Here is a 24,466-nt window from a genome sequence, read left to right on the forward strand (position 1 = left end):
TCTTTGTAATGAATATAGAAATCTCCAAGGTCTTTGCTAGGAAAAGTGCTCTCTTAGATGTAGTATTAGATGCAGTACACAGACCCTACCACTGTCCATGTCAGCCCTATCCAGGTGGGCTCATTCCAGCCTCATGGCAAGGATCCCAGATAGTGCTATGGGGCACTTTGAGTTGAGCCATTTACAAGACCATGGATAGAAGGAAGCAAAGAAGGAGTGTCTGTAAAAGACTGAGGAGACCACTCTTGGGTGTCCCTGAACTCTTTGTTTTCCAGATCCCTGCTCTGGCTCAGGCGGGTTTCCGGGTCCTAGCTCTGGACATGAAAGGCTATGGAGAGTCGTCAGCTCCTCCTGGTAGGTTAACTGTCTCACAGCTGCCCTATGTTGATTATCCCTCTGACTGTCTGAGCTCTCCAGCTGTACTGTCTCCCTCTGGTCCCAGGTCAGAGCAGACAGCCCTTAGAGGGAGTCCGACTTTGCCCTTCCCCTCTCCTGTAGTGACCCTTGTCTGTACCCTTTGGGCTCAGATGTCTCTGCTCCCGTACTCTGAATGAATACAAGAGACCCAGTTGCCTGTGCCGAGAGAAAATCTCGTGCTGGATGTGGGGTATTGGATGTACCATCCAGCCATAGAACTTTCCTATCCAGCAGAACTCTGTACCATTAAGCACTAATTCCCCATTCCCCTTTCCCTAGCCCCTTGGCAACTACCCTTCTGCTCTCTAGGAATTGGACTATTCTAGCCATCTTTAAGTGGATGATAGAAAATTTATCCTTTTGTGACTGGCTGATTTCACTTAGCATAATGTCTTCAAGATTCATCCATCTTGTAGCATATATCACAATTTCCTTCCTTTTTAAGGCCAAATATTTCATAGTATGTACAGACCACATTTTGTTTATCCACCCATCCACTGATGGACATTTGGGTTTCCTCCACCTTCTGGCTGAAGTGAATTATGCTGCTTTGAACATGGATGTGCAAATATCTGCTTGAGTTCCTCCTTTACAATTCTCTGGGCTGTATACCCAGAAGTGGAGTTGCTGGATCTTAAGGCAATTGGTAGGCCAGATTCTTAACCCAGTGTTTATGGATCCCCAATGGCGTCTGTCCAACAATGGACACTGGGGGCATGTGAACCCGAGTCCATGTGTGGGTTTACAAGCTCTTTCCTGGGGCGAGGGAGTCTACTGCTTTTATCGGTTTCAGAGAGGGTCTCAGTCCCAAAATTGTTAAGCTCCCCAGGTGAAGAGAGGAATATGATGCAGTCAGACATGCAGCAGAATCCTAGTGTCAGCCATGCTGCTGGCAGCAGTGCCCAGTGAGCCAGACCAGCTGCTCACTACCCCTTCTCTGAGCTGCTTCCCCCATGTTTAGGGCAAGCTTGTCGAGTTTGAAGCCAGCTGATGGAAACTGGCACTCGGGTAACCACCAGCCAGACCATTCAGCCTGTCATGACTGGGGAGTGCCGCCATGATTGTTCCCTAATTGTCATGGTTCCTACTCCACGGTCGCTTACTACCTCTTCCATGGTGCATAGGCACTTCAGACAAAAAGAAAGCTTCTCATCCAGATAGTCGAGAAAGACAATGAAGGTTTTTTTTTCCCAATTTAATTACTAAATTGTCTGTTTTCATTCAGCTAGACCATGATCTTCCCTGAATCCCCTAGGGATAACTTAGTAATTAATTTATCATTCAAACCAGAACACCATTAAAAGTAAAAGAAACACTGTGAGTATAAACACACATAAACAGAACTGTTCTGGATGAAGTTAGATTTATAGTTATCCATACTCTAACTGCTTTTTAAGAAAACAATTTACAGGGTGCCTGGGTGGCTTAGTCGGTTGAGCAACAGACTCTTGGTTTTAGATAAGGTGGTGATCTCAGGGTCGTGAGATCAAGCCCCATGTCAGGTTCCATGCTCAGTGCAGAGTCTGCTTGAGATTCTCACTCTCCCTCTCCCTCTGACTCTCCCCCCATCCCATGCTTGAGTTCTCTCTCTCTTCCTCTCTAAAATAAATAAAATCTTGGGGCGCCTGGGTGGCTCAGTGGGTTAAAGCCTCTGCCTTCGGCTCAGGTCATGATCCCAGGGTCCTGGGATCGAGCCCCGGGTTGGGCTCTCTGCTCAGAGGGGAGCCTGCTTCCTCCCTCTCTCTCTGCCTGTCTCTCTGCCTACTTGTGATCTCTGTCTGTTAAATAAAATCTTAAAAAAATAAAATAAAATAAATAAAATCTTGGGATGCTTGGGTAGCTCAGTTGGTTGAGCTGCTGCCTTCGGCTCAGGTCATGATCCCAGGGTCCTGGGATCGAGTCCCGCATCGGGCTCCTTGCTCAGTGGGGAGCCTGCTTCTCTCTCTGCCTCTGCCTGCCGCTCTGCCTGCTTGTGTTCTCTCTCTCACTCTCTGACAAATAAATAAATAAATAAATAAATAAAATCTTCAAAAAAGGAAACAATAATTTACATGTTAACTATTGCTGAAGGTAACATATAACATGAGTTCTAAAGCCAAGTGTGATGATTTGGAATGCATACATACACACTGCAGATCATTTGTATATAAATTTTTAATCATTTGGCAATACATTTGAAGTAACAAATTGTTTCCCTTTAAAACTGTGAAGCTGTTGCCCCACTATTTTCTGTCTTCCCTTGTTGCTATTCAAAGATCCCATGCCATTCAGATCCGTGAGACTTTCTATGTGACTGGGTTTTTTTCCCCCCGTACCCTCAGTACCTTTAGGATCTTTATCTTCTTGTGTTATAAAAGTTTATGATATTGTGCCATGACATGGGTCTCTTTTCATCCACTTCTCTGGGTACATTTATCTTTCAGTTCTTGAAAGTTTTCTTGAATTATTTCTTTGATAATTTTTTTCTTCTGTTCTTTTGGTTTTTTGGGGGTTTTTTTCTCCCTGGAATTGCTGCTGTTGTTAAAATATTCATACTACCGAAAATGATCTACAGATTCTGGGCAGTCCCTATCAAAATTCAATAGCATTTTTTATAGAAATAGAAAAAAAAATTCTACAATTCGTATGGATCCACAAAAGACCCCATATAGTCAAATCAATCTCTAGAAAGAACAAAGCTGGGTGGCTCACATTTCCTGATTTCAAAATATATTACAAAGCTACAGTAGTCAAAACAATGTGTTATTGGTGTAAAGACAGACATATAGCCAATAGAACAGAGTAGAGCCCAGAAATAAATCCACACATGTACAGCCAGCTGATCCTTGACATAGGTGTCTAGGACATACACTATGGAAAGGACAATCTCTTCAATAAATGATGCTAGGAAATTGGATATCCACATGCACAAGGATAAAATCAGACCCTTACCTTACACCATACCCCAAAATCAACTTAAAATGGATTGAAAACTTAAATGTAAGACCTGAAACTAAAACTTTTAGAAGAAAACATAGGTGAAAGTCTCATGACATTGATTTTGGTGATGATTTCATGGGCATGATACCAAAAGCACAGGCAACAAAAACAAAAATAAGGAGACATCATCAATCTAATGATTTAATAAGATACCTATTTTTGGACAAAGGGGCCCTTTTAGTTTGTTGATAATTTTCAATCATGTGAATTAACTGTATTTCTTTTATTTTTAATGCAGAAATAGAAGAATATTCCATGGAAGTGTTATGCCAGGTAAGATAGATCTTTGGGTAACATTTGTGACATTTTGTCCATCCTGGTGTTTTTACCAATGTAAGATAGAAGTGTGGGTATTCATTTACCATCCTAAGAAAGAATTTCACAGCATTTGGGTATAAAAAAGTCTTACTGTAAGTTAAGATGGCATTTCAAAATGATAGCCAACATCTATCTATGTTACTGTTGTAAGCCATTGGATGGAAGAGGAAACTGAGTCATGAGGAGGTAAAGTAATTGCCTGAGGTCAACAGCTAGTAGAGCCAGGTCTGAATCCTGAAAGAGCTCCCGCATCCCTCCTCGTGGCCACTCCACCATCTTGCCTTTCCATCCTGAGAATTGCAAAAACCACCTTATTTTGTTAGAGATGTTGTTGGCCAGAGTTGGGGAGTGTGTGGCTTGGTGGCTGTAATGGCGCTTCCATTCTAAGTGAAGCATGAGCACCATCGGGGAGGGGCCTTCATCTCAGAGCTTATCAAGGCTGAGGTGAGGAGACTGGTAGCCAAGCCTCCATCAGCCAGAGGACAAAAGCCAAGACTGGAGGGGCCAAGGGGAAGGCAGTGTCTTGGTTGGCCATAAAACTGGCGATGCTGGGGATGCCTGGGTGGCTAAGTCGGTTGGGCACCTTCAGCTCCAGTCATGATCCCAGGAGTTCTGGGATCGAGCCCCACATCGGGCTCCCTGCTCCACGGGGAGCCTGCCTCTCCCTTTCCCTCTGCCCCCTCCTACCACCCCCTTGTACTTACTCTCGTTCTCTCTGTGAAATAAATAATCTTTTAAAAAAATCTAAAACCCTAGCGATGCTGCTAATTACGCTAAATTTACAAAAAGTCTCCGTGTAGGAGTTATAGATCTGTTCGGACTGCCCCCCAACCAGGCCCACACGCAGGCTTTGGTGCCTTATAAAAGGAGCCTTGATAAAACCTGACTTTCCAGTTACGGTTGTCCTTCCTTCCTCAGTTTCCAAGTCCTTACCTCTTCTGCTCTGCCACTTCTGATCTTGCTCCTATCTCCCCTGAAATCCTGCCAAGATCTCACCAGCAACCCTGTGGGGGGGCCTCTCCCCATCCCCCTAACATTCCTTCACTGGACCCCTGCTTGTTTCTGTCGAAATTGGTTCTGAAGAGGGATAAATTAGGTTGCCTCAGGTCACTTGACATAACTTCCCTCCTGAAGAAGGTCCTTATACTAAGACAAGCAAGATAAAACTGTGATGCTCCATCCTCTGGCTCCACCCTTGAAAGTGATTGCTATGTCCACTACTAGGTTGGTATTCACCCAAAAGAATTTAAAAAATAGTCCACCAAAAACTTGGACATGAATGTTCATTAAAAAGTGTAAACTGCCTCAATGTTCCATCAGTGGATGAATGGATAAAAGCGTGTGGCATATCCATGCAGTGGAACATTATTCACCATAAACAGGTGTGAAATCATGATGCATGCTTCAACACGAATGAACCTCACAAACCTTATGCTAGGATAAGCCAGTCACAAAAGGCCACGTGTTGTATAATTGCATTGTTACGAAGTTTCCAGAAGACATCAATCCATGGAGACAGAAATGAAATTAGTGGTTGCCCAGGGCTTGGGGGAATGAGGAACAGGAGTCCCTGTTAATGGGTATAGGGTTTCCTTTTGGCGTGATGAAATGTTCTCTAACTACATAGCAGTGATGACCTCACAGCTCTGACCACAGTAAAATCTGGTGAATTACACATTTTAAAAGGGTGAATTTTATGGTATGTGAATCATATCTCAGTAGTGCTGTCATTTGAAAAATTAGCACAGTATTTCCATGTAAAATTTTATTTAAAATACCCTATATAGGGCGCCTGGGTGGCTCAGTTGGTTAAGTGACTGCCTTCGGCTCAGATCATGATCCTAGGGTCCTGGGATCAAGTCCCACATCGGGCTCTGCTTCTCCCTCTGACCCTCCCCCTTCTCATGCTCTCTCTCTCCCTCTCTCTCATTCTTTTTCTCTCAAATAAATAAATAAAATCTTCTAAAAATTTTTCTAAAAAAATAAATAAAATACCCTGTATAATCTTTTTTTTTTAGTAACCCATGTAATCTTGAAATGGAGGGTTATAGGAAATTGAATGAAGAACCATAATACTGCTTACCCTCAAGCATGCACAAAAACCCTTTTCTCAACTGTTCCCCCAAAGATACTGAACCTCCTTTTTTCTCAACCATAACTCCCTAATGTTGTGTGCCAGTCTATCATACAACTGTTACTTATTTTAGAATAGGCACCTTTAAGGAATCATGAACCTATTCTGTGTATATCTCTAGTCTTAGGATTCCAACTTAGGGGTGTTGGAATGCAGGGCAGAGGTTAGGGCTTTCACATGTGAGCTTGGGGAAGACACAGTGCAGCCCCTAACAAAGAAGACACAGGAATTCGCCTCAGGAAGCAGCTGAGATGGGTGCGTACAATGTCTGATTGGTCTGTTTTCTTTCTTAGGAGATGGTAACCTTCCTGGATAAGTTGGTGAGTAATTATTTTGAACTGGTCTCTGGAGACTTCTGTTTGGGTGGGCAGTTGAGGATGCAGCCTTTGAAGGTGTCTGCAGGTAGAACCCCTGAGGAGAGTGGCGAGGGCAGGAACAAGGACACTCTGGGGCAGTGGGAGGCAGGATCGTTGGTCAAGAGGAATTACAAGCACAGAGGTGGCAAAGTGTGTGGAGAAGAGTGTAGTGCCAAGTTTGTTGTGTTCGTTTGTTTCATGGAAAGCATTTTCCAGGGAACAGGATACCTCTTGTCGGCTTTGAGTCAGGGTAAAGAGCTTTGCTTGTGCCCAGAAGTTTGGAAACTACCCTATATCCTATAGACTAACATGTCCCAACTTTTTTATGATTGATACCCCTTTAGAAATAACCTCAGATCAAATGCCTTCAGGTAACCTTGTTTGGAATGACAGTGGTAGACACAAAGCAGGTCAGCTATGGTGATGGGAGACTGTACTTTTGCTTTTTTACTTACAGGAGATGGAGATTGCAATGAGGTAGTCCACTTCTCCCACCCTCAGTTAGGTCATGGTGGTGGGGTGAGGACACAGCAACCTGGACTGAGGGGGAGAAGGGTTAAGCCAGGATGGTGACAGTGGAGGGACAGCTGAGAGAGAACCTGAAAACAGCGATATGGCACCTGTTCATTGGATGTGAGGGTCAGGAGGAGAATTCCAGATGACTAAGGGCTTCCATTCAGCAGCTGGGCATGGGGGTAGACACTGTAGGAAATGAGGCAAAGATGTCACGGTCCCTGCCCTCTCCAGATTCTCAGTCCCACAGAATTGGCTTTGGACCCTTTGAGAATGCCAGGGACATCTAGGAGGGCATGGCCCGGTGTGACCACCCCAGTTCTGACTCTAGAGTGACCTCCCATCTAGATTTCCAGCTGGCTGAGACAGTCTCTGACTCTCTTGGAAGAGAGCCATTGGGGTTGCTGGCAGGCTGAGGTAGGTTTTGCTCCATGGCCCAGGCACTCCTGGGATGCAGAGGGAGGAAGCCGGGCCCATGATGGGTGAGGTGGTGGTCCTCCGCCTGGAGGTGGTGGCTGAAGCCATGGGAGTAGATGACAGGACTGAGGGCTGCTGAGCCATGAAGTGCTCCCATGTGACAGGAGAGGAAGGAGTGGACTCACTGAAGGGAGAAAAGAGTCTAGAAAAAAATACTGTCAACAGAAGCCCAGGGAAGAACATTTCAAAGGAAATGTATGATGCTGCAGGATGATCAGAAGAGTGAGAGCTGAGGCAGGGGGTCTATTCTAAGTGATGAATAGCCTTTATGAGGAAGTTTCAGTGGACTCAGGTCACAAGGAAAAAACCAGGCTGCAAGGACTTAGGAAGATCGCCAGAGAGGCCACTAGAGTAGATCATTGTGAGAGGCTGGGCACGGAGAATGCAGAAGCATGGCAGGGAGCTGAGCCAGGGAGCCACTTTTCAAGGTTGTGTGGCGAGACTGGCGAGGCCCTGAAAGGCTCTGATGTGGCTGAATGTGGTCAGCAGGGTGGGGTGGTGGTCAGAGCAGAGCCTGATTTTAAGTTAGAGAGGCCTGGGTCTGAATGACCATCCACGTGGCCTCGGGTAAGTCGCCTAACCACTGCGAGCCTCTTTCGCTACTGGTAAAGTGTGCGTGAGAAGGTTATGGAGGAATTCCAATCAAGAGGTGTAGTCACTAAGCCCAGTGCCTTGGACATAGTAGGGCCTCTGCAAAAGGGAGCTGTGGTTATTCATTGTTGGCAGCAGCATTAGAAAGGAGGCTGCAGGTAGAGAGGGAGGGGTTAAAGATGCCTTGGAGGTGTCAGTGGTTAGTTAACGGAGGGAAGATCCCAAAAGAGTGGGGAGTAGAATCGTAATCACTCAACGAAAGACGGACATGGAACACAAGGAGGTGAGTCATACCAACTTTAATACAAAAAGTAGAAAAAGAGGTGAAATGAATTTTGATTTGAAGGAAGGTAGAGAAGAGGAGGGAATTTGGAGTCTGTGGCCTTAGGCTTCTGAGAAAATAGAAAAGATGAATCATCTGTAGAGTCTTTGTGGGGCTGGTATGTGTGGGAAGGGAGGCTTGAAGAGGGTGGATGTTGTAGTGTAGGTTGATGGAGGAGGAGGAGTCCTAGGAAGTGAACAAAAGGTTTGCCGACTGAGGGTTTGGGCCTACAGGGAGCACAAGGCTGTGGAGCCTGCCCACGTTCATCTCCCGTCTCTGTCCTTCTCTAGGGCATCCCTCAAGCAGTATTCATTGGCCATGACTGGGGAGGCATGCTGGTGTGGAACATGGCTCTCTTCTACCCTGAGAGAGTGAGGTAATTAGGCCTCAGGCACCAAGAATTTGGATTTGAATTCCTATTAGTATTCTCCCTCAGGTCTTGAACTCCAGTAAACTTCTTGAAAACATACAGGTTATCTGGGAAGGCAACAAACACCTAGCCTCTCAGTGCCTGGTGACCTGTTAATAAGGAGGGCTTAAGGAGCTAATGTCTTAGGAAGCAAGGCCTGTCCCAGGTACTGGTATTGGGACAGCTAACTCAGGGCCTGGGTCGCCAGTGGGAATGCAGGAGCATGGTGGTAGACTTCGGGGGGAGTGTGTGAGGCAGCAGGGGTGGTGGGGTCATAGAGTGGAGTGCCAGAAGAAACTTCGGTCTTGGGCTGGGAGTCAGGAGACATGGCTTTCAATTTTGCCCTGAACTGGCTCTGTGATGCATCACTTCATTCATTAGGCCTTAGTTTCCTCAACCACAGAGCAGTAATGGTAACTCCTTTCAACTGTATGGCCTGCAAAATGCTATGTCATGTTAGGATGGTATTTCATGACCGCCGTGACGTCATTCCTAATCATTCTTAGCATGGCATCAGGGCTCTGGCAGTAGCTTTCGGACCCAGAGAGGCAGGTGGTCTTCGTGGCTGGCAACTGTGGTGGAAGCCTGCATCACCTCCCATTTCAGCCTGGGATCTTAGCAAATTAAATAAACACCATGCTTCCCAGCCACCAAACTATTCCAGTCACTTTTTACTTGGTGGCATTTATAAGAGCAGAAACACTGGGGATCTTGGTCCAGCCCAGCGTCAGCTCAAATGGCAGGATGATACCAGAGCCCAAAAAGACTCAAATACCTCCCAAAATATTTAAAAGTTTTTAAAACTTTTTAAAAAAGTTGTGGCACTCTTGTGTGTCTGATCTCTTTAGCTTCTCTCTCTGTCCTCTCATTCAGAGTTGACATAAGAGCTCAGCTCTTAGGAATCAGGTCACTAGAAAGTTACTGTACAGACTGTATTAGATGCTTCTTGAAGGAGCAAAGGGAAGTAGAGCAACACGCTTATGATCTCTACTTTGAAGGAAGTGAAACACCATTTTGGTGTTTTATGAAACCTAGTCTCTGTCTCTCCCATGAGAATTTGAGAATATTTAACATGAGTCCAGTGAAGTTGTACCCAGAGTCACGTTAGGTCTGAGACAGGCAAGTGTGGTGTGCATTCCTGTTCCTCTTCTCATTGTTCTGTTTCTGTCCCTTCTGCCGTTGGGTTGGTAGTAGTTGCTCCTTCTCCATCTGCGCGCATCAAAACGACCCTGTTACTGCCTTCCGGGGGGGGCGGGGGCGGCAGGAAGAAGCCAGGACTCTATTCCAGGGCTGTCTGTGGTGGGACACAGCATCTCTCGCCTGGAAAAAGCTGATTCTAAGAATATGGTTGACATTGATCTTCACCTTTCTGGCCAGAAAATGAATGAAAGGGGGAAAAAAGCCCACCTTTAATGTGGACTATTTCTTTAAATCCTTGGTTTTGGCATTCTACTGAGATTAACTGCAGGGACCTCTTTAATGTAAGGGTCTACTCACGTGTTTGGCCAAGAATACCTTTTTTATATCCTTTCTTTGACAGTCATCTGGAGATTCTGTTTCCAAAAAGAGGTTGTGGTTTAGCATTTTCCAATCTTAATGCTGTTGGCATTTATATGCTAACATCTCTGTATGCTAACATGTGGTGATGATAATTTTCTTATACATGGAATAAACTGTATGTCAAGGCAATTGAAAAGAAAACTTTAGTCTGCTCAGAATATTTAGAAAAAACTAGAATTTCTTGAGTTGTGATTTAAGTAATGCTTAAAATAGGTTCACTCTGGTAACATGAGAAACCTTTAGGTGTTGATATAACTTACTTTATAGCCTAATTTGCACTGTCTAAATGGTGGCTATTGAACATTTGAACTGTGGTTGGTTCAAACTGAGATGACTATAAGTGGGAAATACCTTCCAGATTTCCAAGAGTTAATACCAAAAAAAAAGTGAAATATCTTATTAATACTTGTTGAATCGATTACTTGTTCAAATTATTAATATTTTAGAAATATCCTGTCAAATATTAAATTACTCAAGTAACATTAGACTTTAATATTAACATGTAATTGATATTAAATACTCTTTTAGATTTCATCTCACGTGTTTCTTTTTATGTGTTTTAATTGGCTAATGGAAAATTTAAGTGATATGTGTGGCTCACATTATGCTTCTGTTGGTTGGCACTGGTTAAATCTCAGCACTTCTTTCCCTGATGATTTCATTTGTCCTTTGTTATCCCATTCCTTCTAGTTTATGTCTCCCCTGGATATTCTCTTCTCTCCATAATTATCTCTTGGGAAGGAGTTTCACTAGGATCAGAGTGGGCATGGGATCCCTTACTGATGAGCAAGGCTAACCATGGTCCTGGCTGACTTCTGTCAGCCCTGCCCCCTCTCAGATATACCCTTCTCTCGTTTTCCTCTCACTGCCATCCTGTTGGCCTTGGGTGACTAATGCAGTGGTGTGCTGGTCCTCTCCCTGCTTCTGGTGTCCCTCTCTGCCTCCATATCATGTATCACTGCTTGATACATCACTTCCTGACTGCAACTTCAATCTGCTTCTCCCTTCTTCTCAGAAGCCCTCATGGTTTTCTTGGTTGTTGGTAGCATCTAATCCAGACTCGGGGCCCTTCATGTCTAGGCTCCCACTTGCCTCACTGGCTTTATTTCACAAGATGCCCCATTAAACACTTGACCTCTGGCCACATAGATTCTTTGCGCAAACTTAGCTGCAAGCTTTGCCCCCTTCTAGAATTTGCTTGTACTACCCCATGATGTTTCCCTTATAGTATCATTTCCCCTTCGCTCTACTCTTCCACCCCAAAAGCCAAGTTCAGATGGCCAAGTTCCACCCCTAAAAGCCAAGTTCTCTCTTTTCCATGAGATCTTCCATGATATCCAAATCTAGAAAGTCTTGGTCTCCTTGAACTCCCATGGTGCTTAGGCTATTCTGAATGGCTCATATCACAGTGTGTCTTGTAATATAGTCACAGACATATTTGTCTAGCTTCTTAAAATTATAATAAGCTCTTCAAGTATTGATTTTATATCTTCTCTCCCCTAGAATATAGCATAGAATTAACTCAACACAGAGTTAAGTGAGGGAGGGAAGGAAGGAAGGAATGAATGCATTTTTAGAAACTATAATCTAATGAAGGTTGATATACTGCACATAATGTATATGTTTGTGTCTGTGTGTCTTTGTCTCAGACAAGAAGGTGAGAAATGCTGCAGTTTATTGTGAAAAAACCACTGGTCTAGGAGTCAAGAAATCAGAGTGTTGACCCCCTTCTCACACACGGCTGGTGTGAGACCTTGTGCACATCTCCTTCCTGCTCTGAGCTTCCTTTATGATTCTTACAGACTGTCTTCTTACAGGGTCTGTGTCTTGGTGTCTTTTTTCCACAGGGCAGTGGCCAGTTTGAATACTCCCTTCATACCGGCAAATCCCAATGTGTCCCCAATGGAGAGAATCAAAGCCAATCCTGTTTTTGATTACCAGCTCTACTTCCAAGAACCAGTAAGTTTGGGACTGAGCACAACGATCCCAGCAAGGTTTTTGTTCTTCTTTCCACTTTGTCTTTCTTTCTCCCTATTGGCTTGATTTTCTCCATGCCGTTTAATTTTCCATGGCATTAGTCAGAGATCTTACACATGGGCTCAGGTGAAAGGCACTCCATAGCTCAGCCTGTCCTTCCCAGGTGATGAAACGTTTCTGTGTGTGCATATTTGGGGTGGTGAGGGGAAGGGAGTCGGGGTGACAGTGCGGTGCATTCTCCTGTTTCTCTGAAATTGTGGAGTGGGAGGCTGAGTGGGACAGCTGGTTTGAAGCTGTCCTCCCTCAATTCTGTGGCTGAGAGGCTGGTGAAGCCCACCTCTGGTTGGGGACAGCTCCTGGACTCTTGCTGGAGACCTGGTCCCTCACTTGCTGAGGAGTGTGGTTTGTGATTACAGGAGCACCAGAGCCTAAACGCCCTCTCCAGTCCCCATGTGTGCTTTGAGATATGTGGGAGGTTTCTGGGTATCACCTCATGTGACACAAAGCCCAAGGTGCCCTTAAAAGATTCCCCCTGGACCTTAGGTTGACACCGTGATGGGGTGTCACTGTCACCATCAGGGGGGTTTGCTGAGAGCAGCACTGGGGTCAGCATCATCTGGCCTCATCTGGCGGGGACACCTGCCACTCATCCACTTGTGAACTCTGGACCCTAATGGCCAGCTACATCTGCATAATTCCAGAAAGGATAAGAGATGCTTCCTTCACACGCCCAAGAGAGAAGGATGGATTGAGTTAATAAAAAACACAAGAGCATCCCCCCACTTCTCTCACCCAGACCGTACCCTTGCTGCTCACAGGAGGTACCATCCCCAGCAAGGGCCGCAGCCATCCCAGTTACAATTTAGGAAGTAACTCTTCTCTAAGAATGATTTCATGGGCTCCTGGGTGGCTCAGTCGGTTGTCTGACTCATGATTTTGGCTCAGGTCATAATCTTAGGGTTGTGAGATTGAGCACCAGGTCAGGATCCATGCTCAGAGCGGAGTCTCCTTGAAATTCTGCCTCTTCTTCTGCTCCTCCCCCATTCAAATAAATAAATCTCTGGTGCCTGGGTGGCTCAGTCAGTTAAGTGTCTGCCTTCAGCTCAGGTCATGATCCCAGGGTCCCTCTCAGCAGGGAGTCTGCTGCTCCCTCTGCCCACCACCACCCCCCCACCCCCAGCTCATGCTCTCTTTCCCCATCTCTGTCTCTCAAAAATAAATAAATAAAAATTAAAATTTAAAGAAGTAAATCTTAAAAAAGCACACACATACACACAAAGAACAATCTTAATTGATAAGACGGTGCCTTTGAAGAGAAACATTTTTTTAAAAGATTTTATTTATTTACTTATTTAAGAGAGATAGAGAGATTGCCAGGGGAGGGGTAGAGGGAGAGGGACAAGCAGACTCCATGCTGAGCACAGAGCCCAACACAGGGCTGAATTCCACAACCCTGAGATCATGACCTGAGCCATAACCAAGAGTTGGATGTGTAACTGACTGAGTCACGCAGGCGCCCCTGGAAGAGGAACTTTTTGATGCAGCAAGACTCATTCAGTAAGACACCAGAAGCCCCCAGCAACGTCATGCACTGTGTAACACATCCTTCACTGAGGCCAGCCCCTACTGTTCCCGGAGTGTGGGCAGTGGTGAGCTCCCTGCAGCTTGAATTGAATCACATGTCTTTAATTAGTTCAAAGTCGTCTTGAGCTTGAAGGATGGATTTGATGGTGTGTTAGTCACCTGTGGCTGCTGTAACAAAGTATCATAGACCGGTGGGCATAAACAATAGAATTTATTCTCATAGTTCTGGAAGCCAGAAGTCCAAGGTCCCAAGTGGCTGCATGGTTGGTTTCTTCTAAAGTCTCTCTCCTTGGTTTGTAGATGGCCCCCCTCTTAGTGTGTCATCCCAAGGCATTTCCTCTGTGTCTGTGTGTTCCTGTGCTCAAATTTCCTCTTCTTACAAGGACACCGGTCCTCATGGACGAGGGCCTGTCCAAAGACCTCATATTAAATACCTCTTTAAAGACCTCATCTCCAAATATCTTTCCATTCTGAGGTCCTCGGGCTTAGGACTTTTTAGGAATTGGGAGGACACACGGTTCAGCCTATAACAGATGGGTAAGGGGAAAAGGAACATTGCCCCTGGTGAGAGAAATGGGAGGACGGGGACAGGACAGTGAGGGGAAAGGGTGGGGACTATGAGAAGTGCCCTCTTTGGAAGGCTAGGACAAGCAAGAAAGGAAGGAGGTAAGTGTCCCTGTGGCTTGGACACTAAGCTCTGGGCCTGTAGTTGATGTCAAAAGTAGTAGAGTAGAATCCTTGTAGAATCCTTGTAGAATCCTTTGCCTGGTCAAAAATGGCCGTGTGAAAATTCTTCCAGCTGGACTGGAAGTCAGAATCCCAATGTCAGGTGTGACGTACTGTCTGCCACCCTTTCCCAGGTGCTTGCTTCACCCCTGTGGGTCTCACACTGGAGAAGCCTCTGGTGGTGGGGAGAGAAACAAAGTCTTGGTGCCACCTGTCTTGGTGATAGCTGCCTTGGCCTTTGGGGACTGGGAAGGGAATAGGGTCCCACCCAAAACTGGGAAGCTGGTGTCTGGATTCCTTTTACCTCTTATCTGGCCCTTTCTCAATCTCTGGCTCTGCTTGGCCCCCACCCACCAAAAGCCCAAACCCCACTACCACCCTCTGTGTGTCCAGAGTACACCCTTCCAGAGGAATCCCCCCATAGACACTTCTATCACCAGCACCCCATGCTTCATAGTGACTTGTCACCCTCTTCCCTCTGCGCTCACGCAGCCACCGTGCCCCAGGTATGGGCAACAGGCCCTCCATGCTCAGGCCCCAGCTGCCAGGCTGCACCGTGTGGGAGATGCAGAGAGCAAGGGAGGGCTCACGCTTTCACACCCACTCCTTTCTCTTCCACCTTTTTCCTTTTTTCTTCTCATCCCTTTGGAGTCAACATTCATAAGAAGACTTTTGTCTACTGCAGAACAGAGGTGCCCCCTGATGGGGCTGAGGGGTTGATCCTGACAGTGTCAGAAATATCAAGAAAAGACTCAGTATCCATGAATTCATCCAGCAGATGCTTCTGCTCTTGCGGTGTTTGCCAGTGTCAGAGCTGAGGAGCGACGTCTGAGGGTTGGAACAGTTCTCGGAGAAGCAGGCAGGTAACACGTCCCTGGAGAGTCACGCAGCCACACAGGACCGTCATGAAGGCCCAGCTTACTCTGGGAGCTCGTAAGAAAACACAGTTCATTCTTACCAGAGGAGAGACATTTGAACTAGCCCTCGAAAGACGGATAGAATCTGTGTGGGTTGCTCGGGGAGGGAAGGGCATTCCAGCCTGAGGGGACAAAGGGCTGAAAAAGCAGACAGAACTTGCTTTAATGCAGGCAAGTTATTTATCTTCCAGAAATACCATGGGACATAAGAGAGCGCCTAACAAAATACTCAGTGATCTGTACAGTGGGTTTCAGAAGGTCTGGAACATCATGAAATTGCCTGCACGATGCACTGTGTGCATGTATTTTCCCAGGGCAGGAATTCCTTCTTCATTTTCTTCAGAACCGTTAGGTATTCAGTACAAGCTAGGAGCAGCTGGAGCCGAAGGGCAGGACCTCAAAGAGCTTTAGTTAATGTGGGTTGTGTCTCTTAGTCTCTACCATACTAGATACTGAAATTTTAAAATATTATTTCACTTAAAAAATAATAATAATGTGCCCAAGTTGATGTAAATAACACATTTTTTAAAAATAATATCTTCCTTTAAAATTTAGTGAGGGGGGAGTGCCTGGGTGGCTCAGTTGGTTAAGTGTCCGGCTCAGGTCATGATCTCAGGGTCATGAGATCGAGCCCCATGTCGGGCTCTGCGCTGAGTGTGGACCATACTTGAGATTTTCTTTATCCCTCTCCCCCTCTCCCAGGCATATTCTCTCTCTCTCCCCCCCACATAAGTAAGTAAATAAATATGAAATGAAATGAAATAGGAAAATAAAAGCCACGGGCTCAAAATGGCATCACTCAGGTGAAGGCCCCAAGTCAGTAAACCAACACTCAGTGCCCAACCGGAGTGCAGTTTCAGCCCCCCACAAACATAACCTGTAAGCAGTCAACATGGGGATTTCCTGGTCAGCACGAGGAGATCACTGAGGGGCCCCCTCTGTTCCCTCCTAGGGGCCACCTTGCCTAGAACAAGGGCTTCTCTGCCAGTCATTCCCTGCTTAGCACTCTCTGCCAAAACCTTGCCTTTTCTGTAGCCCTCTGAGCGCCCTCTACTGGCCAGATGGGGTGCTGTCCGACTCACGAACCGATTAATAAAACAAAATAGATGTTCAAAACATACTTGGTTGAACTTTTGTTATTTAACAACACACATAAAATTTACCATCTGAACCGTTTCTAAGAGTACAGTTCAGCAGCATTAAGTGCATTCACTTTACAGCCGTCACCCCCATCCATCCCCAGAACGTTTTCATCATGCGGATCCCCAGCTATGCCCAGTGAACACGGACTCCCCCTTTCTTCTTCCCTCGAGCCCCCGGCACCCAGCGTGCCACTTGCCATCTCTGGGCCTGACCACACCAGGTACCTCCTTGAAGTGGAGTCACCCAGGATTTGTCTTTTTGGGTCTGGATTATTTCACTTTATACAACATTCTTACGGCTGTTCCATGTTGTAGCATGTGTCTGACCTTCCTTTAGGACTCAGTGATGTTCCTTCCATTGTACGTGTGGACCACATTTCTTTTATCCATTCATCCTTCCGTGGACACTTGGGTTGTAGCTACTACTGTTTTGTTTTGCTTTTTAAGATTATTTATTTATTTATTTGGCAAAGAGAGAGTGAGCACAAGTTGGGGCAGCAGGTAGAGGGAGGAGGAGAAGCAGGCTTCCCACTGAGCAGGGAGCCCCGTGCAGGACTCTATCCCAGGACCCCGGAATCATGACCTGAGCCGAAGACAGACGCTTAATGAGTGAGCCACCCAGGCACCCTGCACCTATTTCTTTTTGTGAGCATGGTAAGCCAAGTTCTGTTCACAAGTGCACTTTGGTGTCCTCCTGTCTTTCAGCAGAGCAGACAGGGTCTCTGGGGGTTCACTCACTGGCCCAAGACCAGGTACTGATTGGGTTTGACCTAGCGTTTTTTGTTTTTTTTTTTTAAGATTTTATTTATTTATCTGACAGAGAGATCACAAGTAGGCAGAGAGAGAGAGAGAGAGAGAGGGAAGCAGGCTCCCCGCCGAGCAGAGAGCCCGACGTGGGGCTCGATCCCAGGACCCTGAGATCATGACCTGAGCTGAAGGCAGAGGCTTTAACCCACTGAGCCACCCAGGCGCCCCAAGGGTTTGACCTAGCTTTGACTTCAAAGCCTACGTGCCTCCCCCTAAGCCAGCCACACTGTGGGGAGGAGGGGGGAAGCTTGGACTTTGTGGTGTGTGCCCTGCTCATCCAAACAGCATGAGAAGGAGCAAACCCAGATAAGCTCAAAGGCCAGATAGACAAAAGTGACCTCAGAGGAAAACTGCTTATTAGCTGCCCCCCTAGCAGGACGACTTTTTTTGTTGTTGTTTCAAAGGTTATTATAGTCATTGTAGAAAAATCAGTACCCCTATTGTTATGTTGTAGCTGCTGGGTTTAAAACCTGCAGGAAGGGTTGGGAGAATGGTTTTGTTCTTAAGAACAAAGCCTCTTGGTAGAGAAATGTTAAATATTCAAATGAGCGAAGGCTTGGTGGGGGATGTGGATTTGGGGCCAAGTCCACTGCTGAGGCTGGTCTGGACGGGCGCAGAGCTGGGTCTCAAGGGGAAACCGTGCATGGGGTCCTGCCAGCACGTCTGCTTCCCACTCAGCAACAGTGCAAGTCCCTTCTGACCTCGGGCACTCAGAAGGGTGGTCTAGTTGGATGGTTTTCAAATAGTAACAGCTTCAAACTGAAGCTGAATCCAGGCCAAGAAACACAGCATAAGGTGGAGAGCATGAGTTTCATTCAGGGCTGGGTGCTGGAACCCCCTCCCTCCTGCCTCCTGCCTCCGAAACTCATCCCCACCACTCCCCAACCAGGAGGAGGCACCGTGAGCACACAAGGTCAGGGTGGATAGTGGCCTGTGGCTGTCCCTCCCACCTCTCCTTCACATTTGCTGAGCTGGACAGGGTGTGGCTTAAACCCCAAGTTTAGATTCCATTTCTCTAGCTCTTTGAACTTTGAGCCGATGTGTTCACTGTCTCGTCCTGCAAATTTGCCAAGTCTGGTGGAAACTAAAATTAAAAGGGGGTGTGTGTGTGTGTGTGTGTGTGTGCTAGGCAAAGAGATGACAGGCTTTGCCTTTGTATAGTAGGAAAGTGGAGGAGGCCGCTCTGGGCTACAAAGACCAGTAGAATTGGCTGGGAAATTTGATCACGACAAGTTCTCTGTTTTAATTCTTAAGATTCTTCACGTCCTTGCTTAGCTTCAGGAGATTTCATAGCCCCTCTGCCCCAGAAATCAGAACATGGTTAGTGCACACCCTCCTCCAGCGCCCCACACCAGTCCCTTTTCACTCCTCCTCAGTAGTATGTGTGTATTGTTACTTCTTGGGAGAAGGGTGTGCGGCGTGCACCTGTGTGTGTGGCATGGGTGTCTGGAACTGTACAGCCAGCTATAGGCTATATATACCAGGGCAAGCCAGAGCCCATTTGTAAGTATTTAACCAGCTGAGAAAGGAGGTAACAGAGAAAATGGGGCCAAAGGAAATTACAGGTAGCAGTCAAGAAGAGACAGTTTCACCGGTGGAAGGGCCCCCCAACCCAGCCTGCACAAACGATTTTCTTCCTTCTCCCTCACGGTGTTCCGTGTTCCGAGTCTTCCTTAATCCCCAGAACAACCTAGTAATGCATTCCCCCACTCCCCACCAGGCACCAGACTACGGGGACAGCTGGCGACTTGTTACTGCCTGTATTTTGTAGATGATTTATACTTAGTGCTTTTAAAAAAAAGTACTCAGTTGTATGAGATAGAATGTTGGCTCCCCCTTCACTCTTCTAGAAGTAGGTACTATGAATAGTTCTGTGAGTATTTCCCAGACGGTTTTTTATAAGATGCTTTTAAGTGTGGCAGGGGCGGGCGTGCGTATGTGCATATGGGCGGACAAGTAATTTTTATAGAACTGGAGTCGTGCTGCCTTTCCATTTACTAGAGCTTGGACAGATTTTCTCGCCAGTACGTACAGATTTACCTCACCCATTGTAGTGGCCGCTCGGTGCCCCAGAATACAGGTGGCCCATCAGTTACGGAGCCAGCCCTCTCCCGAGGACATTATTCTGGTGGTTTGTCCCAGCAGAACAGTACCTTTTAAAAGAAAGCCCTGCTGTGTGCTTCCTTTCTCAGCCAGCCTTCTCTCCCGTGGTCTGTCTGAGCCTGCAGAGGCAGGAACCCTTCTCATTTTATTTGTGTTTTCTTAACATGCGTAATGTTACGTTCTAATAAAAAGAACCAAATACTGAGGGGTTTGAAGTCTGGAGTTCTCGTCTCCAGTTTGGGTATTTATAAAATGCCCGACTTTGAAGGAGGTTACACTCCCACCCCAGAGTCTCCATCTGTAAGGTGGCCTCCCCAGCTCAGCGCTGTGGAAGAGCAGAGGACCCCCACCCCCCACCCCAGGGGGGAGGTGGCTTCAGAGAGCCTCAGGTCTCCTTAGGGACCTCCTGTGGGACCTAACTCACCTCTCTCTCTCGTTCTCTCTCTTTCTCCCCCTCCCTCCCTCCTCCCTTGTGTGTGCATGCCTGGCTGAACACTGGAAAGTGATCAACCATTTTCTCTTTTTGCCCACATTTTGGATAACATTTTCCACATCAGGGACAACCCTCCCCTCTGCTCCCCAGCCATGGTTTCTGGCCTATTTTGAGAAAACTCTGCCCCAGAGTTTCAGAGGAATCTGAGTATTTATGATCAAGAGAGACAGAACATGAAGCAGCATTGCTATCCCCAAGCCCCTGATGGGAAGGATACTTCCTTCTTCTCTTCCAGACGCATCTTCTGGTGTTTGCCAGAGGGGGACAGAGGTGGCCCAAGCGCCTGCTTTGATGGACCTGCTGTTTGGTTAGGTGGCTGTCTTCACGATCTTAGAAATGACACCATAGACCCAGTTAAGTGCCTCTTCTGAGGCAGACCTGTTGTACATCTTGGAAGGCGCGAACTGGGAGACGAGAGAGGAGAAATCCCATTGCATAGGGACGTGGCGGGAGGATGCCTCTAGGAAGAGGTCTGAGTTCGAGAAGGTGGCTGCTGTGTCCTCCCAGCTGGGGAACCTCCCTGGCAGGTGAAGTGACTACTTCACCCTGTCCACACACTGGGTGAAAAGTGTACACAAAACTTGGTCTTCTGAATGGTCTTGGATGGTCTTAGTCTTGGTCTTGGATGCCACATTCCTGGGTTTCTTCAAACAGTGAGTGAAATGCGTGCCTGGGGAGGAAGCTGGGATGGGGGGACATGTGCCGAGATCTCAGGAGCCAGATCCCACACCCTGTGCACAGCACACCCGACAGCCTCCTGGTGGTGGGGAGGGAGGCAGATGCACAGCCCGCCCTGAACCCGGAGGTTATATAGGCCCTAGTCCCTTTCCCTCCTCACCCACCCTCCAAATCAAGAGACTTCCTGAAGTGGTGTATTATTTTTCTAGGGCTGCTGCAACAAATTACCACATACTTTGTGGCTTGAAACAACAGAAATTTAGGCCCTCAAGTTCTGGAGGCTAAAGTCCAAAATCATGGTGTTAGCAGATTTGGTTTCTCCTGGGGGTTCTGAGGGGGAATCCATTCCATGCCCCTCTCCTAGCTTCTGGTGGCGCCAGAAACCCTTGGCACTCGATGTGTAACTCGTCACTCATCCGAGATCCTAATGGTTCCATCCACAAAGACTCCATTGCCGTACAAGGTCACATTCACAGCAGCTGGGCATTAGATCCTTGGATGTGCCTTTTGGGGGACCACTTCTCAACCCACTACATTGCAGTGTGATAACACTGGGGTAGGAATGAAAATATATCTCACCAGAAGCTACATTTCCTTCATTGGTTCCTCTTCAGGTCAGTTTTAAGGATCAGATTGAGGGGTGTGACAAGATAGCCACGCAGACATGTTTAGCCAGCAGTTGGAAACAGGTCTGAGGAATAAGGGCAAAGTGCAGGATACTAATCTGGAAAGCACAGAAAGCAAGGAGAAGAGAATTAGAAGTTTCCTCACAGCTATGAGCTTCTGTGGTTTCAGGTTTAAAACAAAGGGAGGGAGGAGGCAGAGGTGGTTGATGGAAAGGCCAAGAAATTCTGGTGAATTCTCCCAGGTGGGTTTCCTTATACTTCTAGTCATTCACTCTATAAGTCCTCCTTACACAGCCTCCAAGTACCCTGGAGACAAAGCTCCAGGATTCATGGAATTCCAAAGGCTTTGTTCTAGGGGCCTTCTTTCTGAACCCAGAACAGTCTTCAGTTTGCCTGCCCCAGTGAGAGCTTTGGGTCCTAAGACAGCAGATTCTATCATTTGTCTCTGTTCCATAGGTTACTGCCCACCTCCAACTTGATCAAGCTGGGGATGACTTACCTTGTCTGGTGACTATGAGCTCATGGTGGGGGGGGGAGGGCAGAAAAATAAAAGCCACAATCATTTAGAAGACACTCCCACCAAAGTCTTCCTCTCCTCTTCCAGTCTCCCTTTTTCCCCTCTTCCTTTCTCCTTCCCACCCACCTGGGTGTCCACTATTACCATGCTGTGGCCATGAGAACAAAAACAGGAATAAGATAAACTGTGTGTCCATAAGAAACTCACAGGCTGGTGAGGGTACCAAAGTCCCAGAGTAGACATTTCAGTTGCAGTCCAGTGACTTTAACAGTAGGGATCCTAATAAACCAGTAGTTACCACTTACTGGCTTTTCTCCTGCATGTCAGGTATTGTAAGAAACAGGCATTATCATTCTTGAGGAATCCTTGCAAAACTCATTTCATAAATGAGAAAATTGAGGTTTGCCCAGTTGAGTATCGGGACAGGGGCTTGTAGCCTTGTTGGCTGGATTCCAGAGCCCATCTCCTAAGGGCTCCACTCGGGAGCACAGAGGGAGGAGCCCCTTCCCGCTGGGGCAGGTGGGAATCTTGTCATTGGTCTGCGGGACTTAAAAATATGGTGTCACCTTTGAAAACTTAACAAGAGTCGGGTGATAATCAGCAGGGTGCGGGACCAGAGTACAGCTGTTATCATCCTCTCGACTTTCTGGCCCTCACCTTTGTCCTCGATCCCGTGTCCTTTCATGTGGGTGGACAGACTTATTTACCTTTTTGATCCCTCTGATTTTTTATTGACCCACCTGGCATCCATCTGCTCTTCTAAGGACCATTTGCGGGTCAGAGCCCTGTCCAGACCTCTGGGCCTGTGGAGACTCTTCCAGGCCCTGGGCTCGGGACCCACGGCAGCTCTTTCTGGGATGAGGACGCTCCCAGTAAATAAAAGCCCTGCCCCCTGTGACTGGCAGGGGCCGACCACGGCTTTTATCGGCTTTTATCGATCAGATAAAAGGCACTTCCTCCTGCGGCTTTTTTCTTGCCCGGGTTCATCACAGGGCAGAGGGTCACGACCGAATCTCCATCATAATTGAATCTGACCGATGGGAGGAGGGTTGTAACGAACTCATCGACCTCATCGACCTTGCTCGCTGCAGAAAATCTCAACCTGCGGACCCAGCACTGCCGGTGATAAATGTTTCCTTCCGTGCCTGCTGCCGTCTCATAGATCAGAGCCCTCACCGTGTTGATGTGCAGAACACACAGAGTGGGCTCTCCTGGGGCCTCGTAACTGAGAGTAGGATGGAGAGGACCGCGGGTCCCTGGAGAGACCTGGCCTATGGCACCCTCCTCTCTTGAGAACATGAAGAGGAGGAAAGGAACCAACATCTATGTTCAGCCCTTGCTCTGTCCTAGGACCAGTCACAGAGGCTCCCAAGTGGATGCCCCCCTGTCCTCAGGGTGGCCCTGGGGTGGGGCACGCTAAAGCGCTATGGAATCCAACAAGAATACAGTTAATGGGATGTGCAAAGGGGGACTTCGTTGACAAGGCAGTTTTGGGGACAGATGTTAAAGGTTTTTTGAAGGCCACACTAAGGGAGCTAGATGTCCTTTTTTTTTTTTTTTTAAGATATACTTATTTTAGAGAGCTTGGGGGGAAGGGTAGAGGGAGAGAATCTCAAGCAGACCCCCTCCCCACCCCCCACTGAGTGTAGAGCCCCACCGGGACTCAGTCTCGGGATCCTGAGATCATGACCTGAGCAGAAACCAACAATCCCCCCAGGCGCCCCGGGAGCTAGGTGTTCTTGATGGAAGTTTCTGGTCTGTTAAACCAGGGAGTTGAGAAGGTCAGGACGCCTACTCAGAAAACTTCCTGTAATCCATTTCAGCCGGTGCCTGGGTACGTTCAGGTGAGCTGCTGGAAAGGAAAAAAAAGTAAATTGCCACTGTGCTGTAGACCGAATGATGAAATCCCAATCCTCGCTGTGGGGATGTCAGGAGATGGGACCTTTGGGGGGGGGCAATTAGGTCAGGAGGATGGCGCCCTCGTGAGCAGGAGGAGTGTCCTCTTCAGAGAAAGCTTTGTTGCCCCTTCTGCCATGTGAGGGCCGGAGTCTGAAGACAGGGAGTCTGCAGACACCTTGATCGCAGACTTCCTAGCCTCCGGACTGAGGAATGTCTGTTCACAAGCTCCCCGATGTATGGGATTCCGTTCCAGCAGCGGGAATGGACTAAGACACCACCACACTCTTTCTCCGTGTCCTGCTATAGCACTAGTCTCTTCGGTGCTGTGTTGGGAAAGGATCTTGATTCCTTCCCAGCAGTTGCCCTTGGGGGGTTCCCTGCCCCGGGGATGGCTATCTTTCTTCACACAGGTTTTACAACAGCTTTCAGGTCCAAGGGCTTTTAATTTCCAGAAAGGGAAGACTGGATTAAAATGTTCCTTTCATGCCCTAAAAAATAACGTCCCAGGAGACTAGCCAGTAAATTAGCATCCACTGATGGATCTCGAAGCCCCCTGCCAGCCTGTCCTAGTGTCTGGATGTGCTCCTGGATGGGGGATTTGGTAAGAGGAAGGGGAGGTGGGGAGCTGAGGTGTCCAGACCCTGAGTTTCCAGGATGAGAAGGGGCCCAGTATCTATGGAACTGATGAGGCAAGTCCAAGTCGGAGACCTGGAAACGACCCAAGAACCATGTATAGATGAGTCATCACATGGAACAACGCTGCCATGAGCGGGGAGACCCGGTAATTCGTCACCACAAAGGATTTGGTTCTCAGCTCTTCACAAAGCAACCTCGCTGCCCTGTCCTTTGGGAGATAATCCGTGGGCATGGAATAATGATCAGTCTATAATCATTTAGGCCCAACTCAAAGAGATTGGGTTT

At 47.3% G+C, this 24,466-nt stretch overlaps 1 protein-coding gene across 4 annotated transcripts in view; it reads left to right on the forward strand.

Annotated features, from left to right (window-relative positions):
- The window catches only part of LOC111152645 (epoxide hydrolase 2), a 61,163-nt gene that overhangs the window by 25,263 nt on the left and 11,434 nt on the right, over nt 1-24,466 (forward strand). For all 4 annotated transcript variants that reach the window (XM_022511206.1, XM_022511215.1, XM_022511198.1 and 1 more), the window contains exons 8-12: nt 276-354; nt 3,635-3,669; nt 6,142-6,168; nt 8,398-8,483; nt 11,924-12,035. In XM_022511206.1, coding sequence (XP_022366914.1) covers nt 276-354; nt 3,635-3,669; nt 6,142-6,168; nt 8,398-8,483; nt 11,924-12,035 — 339 coding nt within the window. The remainder of the gene's footprint in view (nt 1-275; nt 355-3,634; nt 3,670-6,141; nt 6,169-8,397; nt 8,484-11,923; nt 12,036-24,466) is intronic.

This window comes from Enhydra lutris, unplaced genomic scaffold, assembly GCF_002288905.1.
Source record: "Enhydra lutris kenyoni isolate GAN:26980312 unplaced genomic scaffold, ASM228890v2 scaffoldscaffold3, whole genome shotgun sequence".
NCBI classification, from domain to species: Eukaryota; Metazoa; Chordata; class Mammalia; order Carnivora; family Mustelidae; genus Enhydra; species Enhydra lutris.